General features: G+C 29.1%; 2 protein-coding genes across 2 annotated transcripts; both read left to right on the top strand.

The window, feature by feature from the left end:
• Positions 1-2,096: 2,096 nt before the first annotated feature.
• On the top strand, positions 2,097-3,524 carry LOC107013024. Its single transcript, XM_015213006.2, has one exon. It carries the CDS (start codon positions 2,235-2,237, stop codon positions 3,261-3,263), a length of 1,029 nt encoding a protein of 342 aa, XP_015068492.1. The 5' UTR covers positions 2,097-2,234; the 3' UTR covers positions 3,264-3,524.
• An 8,174-nt stretch (positions 3,525-11,698) lies between these two features.
• On the top strand, positions 11,699-13,079 carry LOC107013744. The gene has a single exon (XM_015213619.2). The coding sequence runs from the start codon at positions 11,813-11,815 to the stop codon at positions 12,782-12,784; it is 972 nt and encodes a 323-aa protein (XP_015069105.1). The 5' UTR covers positions 11,699-11,812; the 3' UTR covers positions 12,785-13,079.
• Positions 13,080-14,610: the final 1,531 nt, after the last annotated feature.

Raw genomic sequence — 14,610 nt, 5'->3', positions numbered from 1 at the left:
ATGTGAACTAATCTCTTTCGTCCTTTATTTTATTATTAAATATTTAAACTTAAATACAGGACTCATTTGTTGACAAAAAATATTTTTTTACACAAATTAGATTGAGGTTTCTATATATCTCAGGATTAGGATATGGGTAGGAATAAGATACTTTAATGAGTATTTGGTATATTTTCATTGTCAGGTATGTCGACATGGAAGAAAAACATAATTATTAATATGGTGTTTTTAAGGAGTGATAATACCTTTACACTTGGACAAAAATGTGAAAAAATATTGTCCATATATAATTAACCTAATTGTCAAGGCCTCCGTTGCTGGCCGGTATTACGATGAAGCGCGTAATTATTTCATTAAAAATTTAACTGGTTAAAAAAAGTTCTTTCAGTTATTTAATTATATTTTAATACGAGTACTTTTTGTGTGTGCTTGATTTTTTTATTTATGAATCAAGCATGTTAAAAATCTTTTTGCTAACGAGTGACAGTAAAAATCCAATTCTAAAATAGTTATCTACTTTAATATCATATTGAAATATTTGACCATTATCTCATTTAAAAATATAAATCACTTATTTACTTAATTATATTTTTCAGCTAAGGTTACTTGGGCAAAAAAATAATAGGATAAGATAGGTATGTTGACTGACTTTGGTTAGTCAGCTTTTAGTTGTAAGAACAAAGAAAGATTAGCAATTAATTAAGTTTAATTTAACATGCTTCATTCAAATTATAATAAGCATAGATGAATAGTTAATTAAAGCAATCTAATTAAGTTCCCATAAAGTTGCCTTTTTATATCATTCTTGTCTATTAAATATCTTGAGCACCATGATCTATTGGATTCACTTTATGATACAAAATTTTTTAAAATAATCATATTAGTTACTATCGATTTTCATTTTTACTTATCATATTTTTTTCTTTCTCAAACTTCATCAACTTTGAAGTTTATCATCCTTATCTTCCTATTAGGATTTTATTAACAAAAGGGTAGACCAAGACTATATTCAAAGTAGTTATCAAAAAGTCTAATGGTAAACTTGAAAGTCTAATCAGCTTGTTTGGTTTTATTTTACTTTTACAAATCTCATTTCACCCCTTGACTCCACCCACACAAATATAAAAAGAGTTTAATTAATTAATACACACTTTAGTTTAGTTTATTAATTATTAGTATATATTAAGAATTAGGTTGTTTTAAAGATAATTAATTAGATGTGGGTTTTTTATATAGTAAGCCCGAGACTTGGGAGATGCTATTTTCCCATGTAGTTTGTCTCTTCAATTGATCAGCAGTGTATAAAAATTTACAAGTTTACTCAATCGAAATAACTATAGATATACGGTATTTAAAGGTTCTTATTGTTCAATTTCAGCGACTTTTATCCGGGGGTGGCTCGACAATGTTAAAAAAAGACACGTGTCTTAAGCCCTCAAATTTAAGGGGTCTTATTTTTTATAATAATAGATTATAAGTTTTTATTTTTTAACAAATATTGAATACTATTTGTAAAAAAAGCAAACATTTTCATGAAAAATAAAGGAATTATTAGAAGAAATTTGACATATTTTGAGTACTATATCTTATGAAAAATAATTTAAAATAAAAATGATTATATATGAGGTGAAAACTAGAAGAAATAAATTATATAAAAGTATTAACAACTTAAATTTAAAGCTCCGTTTGATTTTTGTTTTAGGCATCTAATACACTTGAGCCGCTCCTGTTTTTACCTAAAATTTTGGGTAGAAATACTTGAATTTCAGTCATAAACCCCAACTTCAAATACTATATGTTCGAAATCACCGTGAAGCGGATAGAAATAATATATAGGTTAAAACGTCTAAATGGGGTTATCTTATACAAATCGCGCACATCTTAAAGTACTTAACTCGTTACATTAATTACAGTAGTAATAGAGTAAATTATTTTATATGATTGATGTGTATATATAAGTTAAACTCGAAAAGGAAAAAAAACAAACTATTCCTATGAATGAATGATTTAATAAAATTAAGTTAAAAGTAGATTAGTGGGACATTCATTATTGTCACCACTCACCATTGTCTACTTATAAAAAGGCTTCCATTAGCCTTACTTGATATTGCTCTGTGGGTCTCTATTGCCTAGCTAGCCTGTAAACATCATTTTATCATAAACTCTCTGCACTTTGCAATTCTTCATAACAAATTACCCCAAAAAAAATCATCTTTTTTTTTTTTTGAAGTCCCATGGCAACTTTGATAGCCAATAGATTATCAGAGGAAAAAGGTAAATTGATCAAAACAACAATATTAACCATGGAGCTTCTTCTTTTATCAACAGGATTTATTTCTACTTTTTTCATGCTTAAAGAAGCTATTAGTCCTCGTTACTTATTTAACATGTTCTTCGTTAATTTATCTGAAATCTTGAATTATTTAAAGTGTTTTTTGTCATCTCCGCTTTATATTTGTCTCTTTATCAACTCAGTTGTTATACTTATTTTCACTTTTTCCAAATTTCATCATCCCACGATGGAATTTCTCAATGTTTTTCTGGACGAAAAGAGTGATCATGATGATATACTGATTGATCAGCCACAACCACAACAGGATGATAATATCCCGAAAAGAACTAGTTCCGTTATTGCAATGGATACTGTTTTGTCGTTTTTTAATCGTTATAATTTAGATCCCGTTGTATCAGAAGAAGATATAATTGAAGATGAAATGAAACCCTGTAGTAGTGACGTGAAAGATATTGAAATTGATTGTGTAACGAAATTGTCTTCTCCTCCTGATGATGGTGAAATTGTTGGTCCACGTTCACTAAATGAAACGAAAACTGATTATGAAGAAACTACGATGAATTATCAAGAGATTGAAGAGGACGATGGATCGTTGAACGCAACATGGAAGGCGATAACTGGAGAAGGAAACAATAAGAAAAAGAAGAAACAAGTATTGAAGAAGAGTGAGACATGGCCAATTGAGCCACAAGTGACATCAGCACAGAGCATTGGTTCAAAGGATTTGTTGCCATCAGTAGCTGCAGCATGGAAGGACTTGAGAAAATCATTGACATTTAACGATGCTTTATCGGTGTTTCGAAGAGGGGGTTTACGAGGGGATGTTTCTGTTAGTACAGAGGAATCCAACAAGAGATTTGATGATTTTATTAAGAAAATCAACCATGAGAGATTGCTGCAGAGGCAAGAATCCAATCAGCGTGCCTTCAATAGGCTACATCGAGCACGTTTAAGGAGCCCAGTGCACTAAGTTCTCGCTATATGTGAGGTTTAGGAAGGGCTAAACCATCAAAATATATCGTACTGCATTTCTATAAGAGATTGTTTTCAACCTTCAGTAAATAATTAGCTAGAATTATTTGATGTTGTACAGAGAAAATTAAAGCCATCATGGAAAGAGTTTATTTTTTTCGTTTTTAACTAGTAGTATGTACAACAGTTAACCTTGGTTGTATCTGTAAAGTTTATCACTTTTCAGTATTTTAAGTGAGATTTTCTTTTTTTGGGTCTAGCTACTTTGTTGTTCTGTGTATATACAAGTTCAAATTATTAGAAAACCATTAAGTACTAATGATACTACAACATATACTTACTCTGCTCACGTTGAGTTATTTAAATTATATATACTGACAGAGTAAAAATTAGTTACATAAGCTCGCAATATAATATTTTTTTATAATCCAAGTTATCAATGGAACGACTTGTATTGAAACGTCAAAGTCAATATCAAGTAGAACTTGTTTAACTACTACAATGATGAGTTTCTTCATTTTTCCCATACAATATAGATTATGTGTTAAACAAAGAGCTAATAAATGTACTAGTGAAAAGTTCTCGACATTTTGCTCCTATTATCTATACACTCTTTTGTAATTTGCACTTTATACTTTTTCAAAAATTAAAGCAAATAAATTTACTATATAATGTATTTCTCTAATTTCGTTACAAAATCATTAGAAGGCCTATTTACTAGCTACTTGTGAAGCTAGGCTAGGAAGAATAGACATATTTATTGTTTAAAAAAAAGAACATGGGATAAAGGGGAGAAAAAAGCTTCAATCTTACTACGCTAAGTACATCTAGAGCAGGAAAATTGAGATGTGATGGTTGCATTTTAGGAAGAAAGATCTTCAAATTAATTGGCTGAGAAAATAACAAACAGAAAGGAAGAAATACAACAACAATAACACACACAAAGTGATCAGGCTTGGAGATGACAGAGTGTACGTAAACCTTATATATGTACTTCATAAGTAGAGAGATTATTTTCGATAAATTTCCAACTAAAGAAAAACATAGTCTAAAGCAGTCCAATGAGAAGAAATACATGCATTACCAACCAATAGTTATGGATGATTAGATTCGGTGGAACTCAATAGTTTTGATATAACCATGTAGTACTAGTATCATATTCGATATAACTAATCATGTATAAATACTAAATTTTGAACCCAATAACCCAAATCTTCATCAAATTTAATAGTAACGTAAATCCATTATATCCCAGCTCCTAAATTCACCCCAATGTATATCTGTATTAAAAGATTTGATTAAGTAAAACAAACAATGGATAACTAGCACATGATATGTTCTAGCCTAATAATCGACACCTCTCCAAGTGTCAAGATCAAGAAATTGTCAACTATCCTTATTTGCATATATATTCCATATGATAAGTTAATGAATAAGATGTGGAAAATCCAGTTTGATCCATATTTTTCTTGATATTAATCACTATCACTCTAGCTAGCAATCGTACTAGTTTAATTTCTTCCTCAATTTTGTTGGTCTTCTATATTGAACAAATCTACTAATTAGCTATTGTTCTTAACATGGGGTCCCCTCTTGTCACACTACAAATATTTCTACGAACGTATCGTCTCTATCCACAACGCTATCATTAGTTTTAACCTAAGTGTGACAAACAAAATATTTATTATGTGTTTGATGACTAGTTGTGGATGACAAGATAAAAAATTCAAAGTCTATCACCATATGGATGTATATATCTTAATTCTTGAAGACTAATGTATGGATGATGATCATTTGCCCCTTTTTTTTCATAGTACTACTCTCGCTCTCCGTATTTAGTTGTCCACTTTAGAAGTGACACATATATTAAGGCACCAATTATTATTATAGGTTAGTTACAATATACTCTTAAATTTAAAAGATTATGCAACTCCCCAAATATCATAAATATATTTTCTGGTTTCAAAAAGCATGCATTACAACTTAGTAGTACTATAAATTTTCTAGAATTAAATAAGGGCATATTAGGAAAAAGAATTATTGTTCCTTTCTTGATTTATTAAAATAAACAAGTAAATAGAAACAAATATAAAAGAAAATATAGACAAATAAATAGAGACAGAGGGAGTACTGTTTAATTTGTAAAGGAAGACTTTGACTTCCATCTTGGAATATATAATGTTTTTCTCTCATCATTAATTAACTTATCAATCTAATTTCTGAAGACTGTTTACTCTTCTTCTTATTAAATTAAATGACAGGAAGTTTCTTGGTTTTTTTCTCTCGTAAGAATCTTGGGTACAAGTCTCATTGTCATACAATTAACGTGCATCTTGATCCATAATAAAAGAGTGAAATTTCAAAAATATAACTATCTGAGAGGCAGAGGTTGACTATAAACTTCATCTCTCTCTGAACCTCAGGGAGTTTTTCCAGAGCTGAATTGCGCGTGCACTTCTGTCAGGGAGACAGATGGTCGAGTTATTCTCCAGAAAAGCAATGCGATTTCTAAGAAAATTCTCCATATCCATAATAATAGTATGGAGAATGGCAGGATTAGAAGATGTACCTTCCGGTTCGGAAAAAAGGTTCTAATAAGACCCCTATTTCGAAGAAGTTGTTGCAAATAGTTTGACCTATGGATTTGATGGTACATGAAAAACAATTATAGCGTTGCAAAAAGTTAATGAAAATGAAAAACAAATCAAATTAGCCAATAAAAGAAGAAACGAAGAAGAATGTTGATAAACATATAAGTAGAAGCAGAAGGAATGAGGTTAAAAAAATATGCTATAAAGGTGAAAGAAATGAAGAAAAATGATTGAGAAATTATAAACAACAAGGGGAAAGTTTAGAATTTAAAAAATCCTGAAAAACATTTTATAAAAAAAACAGACAAATTCAAAAGCAGACACACCTAAGTGTGCGTGTACACTCATTCAATCGGCTCAATATTGAGATATGTTTCTCAAATTTCTAATAATTTAGATGAGAAACTGAAAATAATAATAATTTATCTCACATATATTAGTAAGATTTTTTTTTTGTCTTTGTATTTGGATTTGAACAAGAACAATATTGTCTTTACAAATATTCTTCTAGTATAGTATAATCACCGATTACTATTAAATGTTTCAAATTGAGTAACATTCAACAAATTTCTTACCCCTTCCAACCAACAAAAAAAAATAAAAAATCTCCCTCTTGCCATCTCCGCACAATTAGGAAAACTTCACGTTGTTTCTCATTCATACTTTAGTTTTTATTTAATTGACAATCACAAAATGGTCCACCAAATGTTCATATAATCAATAATTGTTCCTTTATTTTATTTTTTTTGAAACTTTTTTGGCCTTTTATATTATTTTTGGTCACTCACAAGCCTTTACAAGACTTCCCATGTCAATGTTTTCTATTTTCTATAGAATATAGAATAAGTATGGAAAAGGGACTGGATATAGTCAGGATCTTTTATTTTATTTTATTTTACGGAATTCGAATTTTCATTAAAGGTATTTAAAGTCTGAAAAAAAATAGAATTTCAGGACATGTGATTAGGCCCCATATAGACAAATAGATTATTCTCAGCTCTACCCTTTTTTTTAACATATCTTTTTACTATTATAAATATTAATAGAATAATCGGTAATTTTAATTCAAATCATAACTATATTTATGTGTCGAAAAATTCTCTAAAATATGCACGTATTAAATTAATTTAGAATAAGACACATCAAAATAGCTAGGATTCTTTACCACGAAGATTCTAGATGCTTACGTATTACCTAGGTCTAGCTAGATGATTAACAACTTAATATTATTATTTATTTTTACCATTAATACCATGACGACAAGGCCATCGTGAACTCTTGTCTTAGACCTAATCATAGTGTTTTAGCCTTTAATCTAGGATTAAATCTTATTATATATAATATTCCTAGTACTCCTTCCGTCTGGAATTATTTGTCATGTTGCGCTTATCGAAAGTCAATTTGACTAATTTTCAAAAATAAATTGGATTACATTAATTCGATATTCTAAATAAAAAAATTAGATATTCTAAAACTATATGAAAAGTACTATAAATTATAATTTTTTGCATATTAATATGATGAAAAATATATCTTAAAGTGTTTGTCAAAGTTTTTACATTTTAACTCAAAAAATAGAAACTATGATAAACAATACCGAACGGAGATAGTAATAAGATTCCTTGGTAATGATTAAACTTGTAATTGTCACCAAATATAGCATTCTTTAAGAAAGTCAATAGATTTAGTAGGGAATAATTAACAATTGGTCAACTGTTTCCAGAAAATGTTTAATAAATTTCAACCATGAAATTAAATTGCAATTTTATTGTGGCATTGTTTGATACTCCATTCCTTTACACCGAATCATAGAAAAAAGGTCATGTTATTGCTAATTACATATCTACACAAGTTATCACAGATAGGTAGATATTTTTATATGTTTCTGGTTAGAAAGTTCGTTTATTAAATTCTGATGAATAAAATTATTTGATATTTAATTGATCATTAAAAATTAAAAATAAGTAATTAAGTATGTTATAATTAAGTGAACCCCACCACCAACGCACCCTCCGATCCCTATAGCTTTTTTATCCTTGCTATAAAATGGAACTACATTTACATAATATATATTATTGGGGAAGAATATTTATTTTAATTCAGCATTTCTATAGCCAATAATAGCCTAGAAAATAGCAATGTGAGTGTCTCTTTCTTTAGGTTTCACTCCTCAATTCCCATTTTTGTAAATATTTGACTATATTGGGCACATACCCCACTATATTTTGAACTTTGGTAAAAAAAAAAAATCATTCATTCAATTATTAATTTAAATTCGTATCGAAATCTTACTCTTTGTTATTTTGACTAGGACTGTTAGTCTTCTACTTGTTGTATTTCCTAAAATTTAGGTTTAGTGGCCGACAATTATTTCATTTCACTGCATTTTCACTTTCTTCTCTAGGAATTATCTAATCTTTAACTTTTGGCATATCTGCTGCAGTTTTTTTCCAGATTTTCTGCCGCTTCAATTGCTGAAATGCCACTGATTATTCAACTTAATGAGCTAAATCATGCATACATTATGAAACTTGATTAAACATTAACACAATTTTCATCAGATAAAACTAGTTAAAAATCGAACATACATTATATATATCAGGTGAACTTATGTTACGCTTACAAAATATTTTACTTTCCTCTTACATCAGCTAGCTTACTATGAGATTCGCTTAAAATGTCATATATCCCCGTATTATTCATTAGTACACTAGTCTTTTGTTCCTCCAACTTTCTAACTTCTACGTGTCAAAATACACCTAACAAAATGATGATATTTTTATTGTCTTAATTATTAGAATGCAACGGCGTATATCAAAGAATCCAAAACAGAAGTTTAATTTAGTGTAGGGTTAGTAAGCGTCCCACATTATATTAATGCATACGTTACCAAACAATTAGGGTTAATAATTTCATGAAATTTCTATTGATTGTCCCACAATATATTATAAGTGCATACGTGACTAAACAATTAGTGTTGATAATTTCATGAGATTTCTATTGATTGTCCCACATTATATTAATGCATACGTGACTAAACAATTAGTGACAATAATTTCATGAAATTTCTATTAATTATTATATTTAAGATGTTACGTAACATACGTTCATGCACTAAATCGATCGTTGCCCCAAAAAATCCTTCGTCTAAGCAAAGGGAACTGTGACTTATGATTATGTGATGTCGTGATCTTAATTAAGAAGATGTTTACTAAATATATACTACTAATTATATTCATTATTATATGGTTGAGGATGTGAATTAAGAAAAAGAAATCATACGAAGTCGTAATGAATTAAAATTATTTGAATTAAGAAATATCATTTGGATTTGTCGATATCTTGAATAATGAATATGCATGTGCCAAGGACATAATAATTTAAGCTTCACTAGTCACATCTAATGCAATTGTATAATATATCAAGTTCACACAGACTATTAGTTCAATGATTTTTATAATATATTGTAGAAATAGTATTTCCATTATTAATGTTCTTAATTTTCACGATGAAATTAAATTCATTTTCCATGAAATATTTTGCGGAAAAATAATCCATTTTTACTTATGTTTTAGTATTTGATTGGTAACTCAAAAGTATTTTTAAGGAAAAAAGTATTGTTTATCATATATGGAAAAATATTATAGTTATAATTGGACAGTACATTAATGAAATATTTGAGTACTAAAAGTAGATTATAAAGTCAAAAATATTGGTTCTAGTAGTGATATGACATTAAGATCAGTTTGAGATATAGTTATGAAGAAATTCCTCCTCTTAATGGAATAGAACATATTTTTCGAAAAACTTTTAAAATACACACAAAAACACTGATTTTCATTATCACTAGGTGCACAAATTAAAAGTCATTTTCTTATCTTCTTTATTTATTACTAATAAATAAAAATTAGATCAACATTGTGTCAATGTTCAATTATGAACATCAAGAAAGCAAAAATCCTACTCAATCAGCTTTTATCTTGTACAATTATCATGCGTCACCTGTCGCCTGCATTTATAGAACTTAATCAAACATTAAAAACATTAACACATATAGAAAAATCTTTTAAGAAATTTATCACAAAAATAAAAATAAAATCTCCAATTAATAACCTCATGCAACCTTAATATATACTCCATCCATTTAACCTTACTTGTCATCCTAATTGAAAATAAATTATTCAGAATACTTGTATTTTAGAAAATCAAAATATAGTTAGTTATTTGTCTTTGTTATCTTTCGTCATAAATATAGTGTAAAAGAAAGACGACAAATAAAATGAAACGGATTTAAGTATAGTCTATTCCACAGATTGCCAAACAATGTTCTGTCAATGCATTGGAACAGTAGTTTTTATGAAAGGACTAAGGGTTGTTGGTTGGCAAGTTATATCATGATTGTTTAATTTAATGGATATATCTTCATTAGTATTAATCTCAAACTCTGTATCTAATTAAAATCATATATACAAATTCAAGCGAAGCGAGCAATCTCTCATTAATATAAATATTCCACATTTCCATTTTTTATCATTATCAAGTTAATAAAGCATTAATGGAGTAGTTGATGATAAATCCAAATAAGATATAGACTCATGAGAGAGAAGGGTAATATGTGCTCCTCAAGACCAGACATGCTAGGCCTAAGGCAATGGGATTTTAGCCACCTTTACCTTTTATATTATTTTCATGTGAAAAAAGGGACAAAGGTATGTGACCCCTTGATTTGAATTTCCATAGACAACAACATGAGAGACATTTAAACAAATAATATATCTCATACAATATTGGATGTCAACTTTCAAAATATTAATTCATTTGGTATATATCGCATTCTTTTCTTTTTTTTCCTGATATTTTGATTTTGATTTTTCAATATAATTAAATAATTTTGATATGCAGAGTAAGATACTAAGAAGAAAAATAATTGAAATAGATATTAACATATATATTTCACATTTATTATATGATGATAAATAACACCGTAAAATATCAAAGGCCTACTATTTTATATATTGCTTTTACCTTGGTTTTATTTTATTTTCTTACTTTTTACCTTTAGATATATATCGTTCCATCCATATATAGTTTTTATTATCATTTTGAAATGTCCACTATATTTTCTTTTAATGTACTCTTAAATTGTTGAAGATTTCTTGAAGACACAAAGGAAGATATCAGTTTCTCTAAGGAAGTTAATCAAATAGAACTTATAGAACCGCAAAGATCAAATCATATTAGTTTAATTAGGTCTAATCATAATAGTTTAATTAGGTTTGATATTGACATAGCATTTTAAGCAACCAAATATTGAATAGAAATACTTCAAAATCTTACTGAACTAACCCTAATTGAACCTCTTTTTCTTGCTTCCTTAGTAGTTTAATATGTGTTTTTCTTTTTTTTCAATTATGACAATTAAAAGTCGAAGTAGTCAAGGATGTGATCTAGTGATTAATGACGCGAATTGAAAATTTAAATATTGTCTTACATTCAATTCCTAACGGTGATAAAAATAGTAGACAATTTTCACAATCATATGTTGGAGCCTTGGAAAAATTATATGGACAAGGGAATCAACTTGTTTGTTTAAATTAGCTAGGGAAATTCCGTCATTTTGATCTAGCATATTCGAAAATAAGACATCGTTCAAGAAGGCTCCAAGGCAATTTATTCCTTTTAACCCCCTCCTATATTATGTCCCACACAGACACAACTAGAAAATAAAAAAATAGGAAGCTTAAAAAGAAAGATAAATTAAGTTAAAAAGGTAGATAAGTAGGGGAATAATCTCAATCATTGTCACCTTATTAAAAGGCTTCTATCAACCTTACTTCCCTATCTACCCTGTAAAGAAAATCCCTATCTAATCATTCCACTTAATTCTCTTAATATAAGTGCATTTCTCTTTAACAACTTAAACCCCCCCACCCAATTAACACTTTTTTCTTGCTCCATGGCATCTTTGATAAAGTTTGGATTAACCATGGAGCTTCTTCTCTTATCAACAGGACTTATTTCTACTTTCTTCATGATCAAAAAAGCTATTATTAGTCCTTATTACTTATTTAACATGTTCTTTGTTAATTTAAGTGAAATCTTGAATTATTTGAAGAGCTTCTTGTCATCTCCATTTTATATTTGCATCTTTATCAACTCTGTTGTCATTCTTATCTTAACTTTCTCCAAATTTCAACACACAATCAAGAAATTCATTGATTATGATGAGGTACAAATTCAGCCACAAGCACATCATGAAGAAAAAGAGGAGTATATGCCAAATAGAACTAATTCAGCTATTGCTATGGACACCCTTGTGTCTTTCTTCAATCGCTACAATTCGCATCCAGATATTCAAGATGATATGCTAACAACAACTACTACTACTACGCCTCAGTCTCAAATAAGATGGGGCCGACTAAAGGCCAAACTTGACTGTCCACAAACAACAACTACTACTCTGCCTCAGTCTCAAACTCGACTAAGGGCCAAAGCTAATAGCGCAAAAACTACTCCGCCTCAATCTCAAACAAGTTGGGATCGGGTAAGTGCCAAAATTGATAGTCCATACCTATCTCATTTGGCTGAGGCCCGTGAAATCGTTAGTCCACATTCATCAGATCATGAGACATTTACAAGAACCAATTATCATAATAATATTGAAGAAGGGGAAATAGAGGGTGATTCATTAGAGGCAACATGGAAGGCGATCACGAAGAAAAAGGAAGTGAAAAAATCATTGACATTTAACGATGCTTTATCGATGTCTCGAATTGGAGGGTTGAAAGGGGATATTTCTGTTAGTACAGAGGAGTCCAACAAGAAATTCGATGATTTCATTAAGAAAATCAATCAAGAGAGGTTACTGCAGAGGCAAGAATCTGATCAGCGTGCCCACAATGTTAATATGCTAAATCGAGCACGATAAGTGTTTACTAATTAAAAGAACAGAAGGCGGAGGGGCTTACGAGTTTGGGAGAACAGAGTAGCCTTCGTGAGACTCTATTTGTTTTCAAAATTTACTTAAAATGTATAAACTCAAAATTCTAGTCCCGCACAAAATGGCAATGAAAGAAAGACTTTTTCAGTTACAAAAAAGAAATTACAGAGTGTTTACAGCATTTTCAGGTAACATATATTGTCCAGTTAGTTCTTTGTTAAAATGTGTGTGTAAAACTGTAAATGAATTTTTTTTCAATAGAACAGTACTCTCCTTTCTTCTACTTGTGTCAACTCGTTTTTTGTTTTTTGAAAATATTTTTTCCTAAAAATATTATCAGATTCTTGCGTGTATCTTAGTGATCAATGAAATGAATATAAATTTTAGTACCGAAAACAAAAACACTAAATAATTTTTTCTCATCTATCTAAACACTTATTATATAGAGTTTGAACACCTTAAAGTGATTAAGAAAATCGTTCCACCAAACTAAAATTATCAATGGAGGACAGAGAATAACATTAAAGCTATAAAAAAAATTTGTAATTTACAGGTGGTTACCACTTACCAGCCTATCAGGAAGTTCAGTGGGCATTTAAATAGTACCTGTTATATATTGACTTGGTTAATATATGAACATAAAATGCATAAAGAATTATAGGAACTCTTAGCTTTACGAAGTATAAGAGATCTAACGTTTATCATATCGCGATTTGAATATACTCGAACCTTCGAATTTTGATTCCAAAGGATCAAAAGTCAAAACCATCGTCTGTCTAAGTAACAACTAGGACGCTAATGCCAATCAAGGAGTTGTTGTCTTTCTTTCATATATATTGAAGATTCAGTCGAAAGTCATTAAAAAAGATATACAATTATAGCTTATTTTGTAGACTGGATCTTTTATTGATGTTATAACATGTGAATTAAGAAAAAGCTTCACAAACTTTCAGTCAGAAGAATTTATTATAGCCTACATTTAAGAGCTTAACTAAATCTTTCAAACCTCGTACGACATATATGATAATTGAAAAAAATGATAGAATTGAGTTCTAAAGAAAGGTAAAGCAAAATGTGTGAGAAAATGGCAGAATAAAAAAAATTCTAACTTGATATTGTAACTTTTTTTAAGCTTATAAGAGTTTATGTATTAGATTTTTCGTTGAAACTTGAAAAATTTATAATAGTTACGTCTCCAATAATTTCTAGTGGGTGTTGAAACATGTGGAAACCCAAGGTAACATAAGACTGGGCAATGGATCGGAACGGGACCATCGGACCCGAACGAACCGGTATTGGACCGGATCGGGGCGAGTTGACCGGTTTCATTGATCAGTATCGGGATGAACCGGACTGGAATTACCAGAACGGATACGCGGTTCTGTCCCGTCCTATTATATACCGGGATAGAACCGGAACGGAACGTGACGGGATAAACGGGATGACACATCTAGTTATTTCTGATTTTTTTGAATTATGAAATATGAATATTTTTTTTATTTTTCTAAGTTTAAATTAATAGTTTTTAAATTTATAATGTAAATTTTACTTAAGTTTAATTTAAAGATATTTTTATTTTTTTTTACTTATTAAGTTTGCAAGTTAAGTCTAATTAAGTTTTCAAGATTTAAATCTTTTGAAGTTTATAAGTTATTACTTATTATTTATTAATATGTTATAATTTATAAGTTATATTTATAACTTGTAATTTAAATAAATTAAATTTGTAATTTTAAAAAATTAAATAAAATAATTACACAATTAAAAATATCAATTTAATTTATTTAAATTTGTATTACAAATTACAATATCAA

This window comes from Solanum pennellii, chromosome 3 (assembly GCF_001406875.1).
Source record: "Solanum pennellii chromosome 3, SPENNV200".
Classification (NCBI taxonomy): Eukaryota; Viridiplantae; Streptophyta; class Magnoliopsida; order Solanales; family Solanaceae; genus Solanum; species Solanum pennellii.
Note: the sequence above shows the minus strand (reverse complement) of the source record. Positions and strands in the feature narration are given on the sequence as shown.

What these genes read in the sequence shown, in the direction of transcription:
- LOC107013744 (XM_015213619.2), top strand. Translation starts at nt 11,813, where the DNA reads ATGGCATCTTTGATAAAGTTTGGATTAACCATGGAGCTTCTTCTCTTA.
- LOC107013024 (XM_015213006.2), top strand. Translation starts at nt 2,235, where the DNA reads ATGGCAACTTTGATAGCCAATAGATTATCAGAGGAAAAAGGTAAATTG.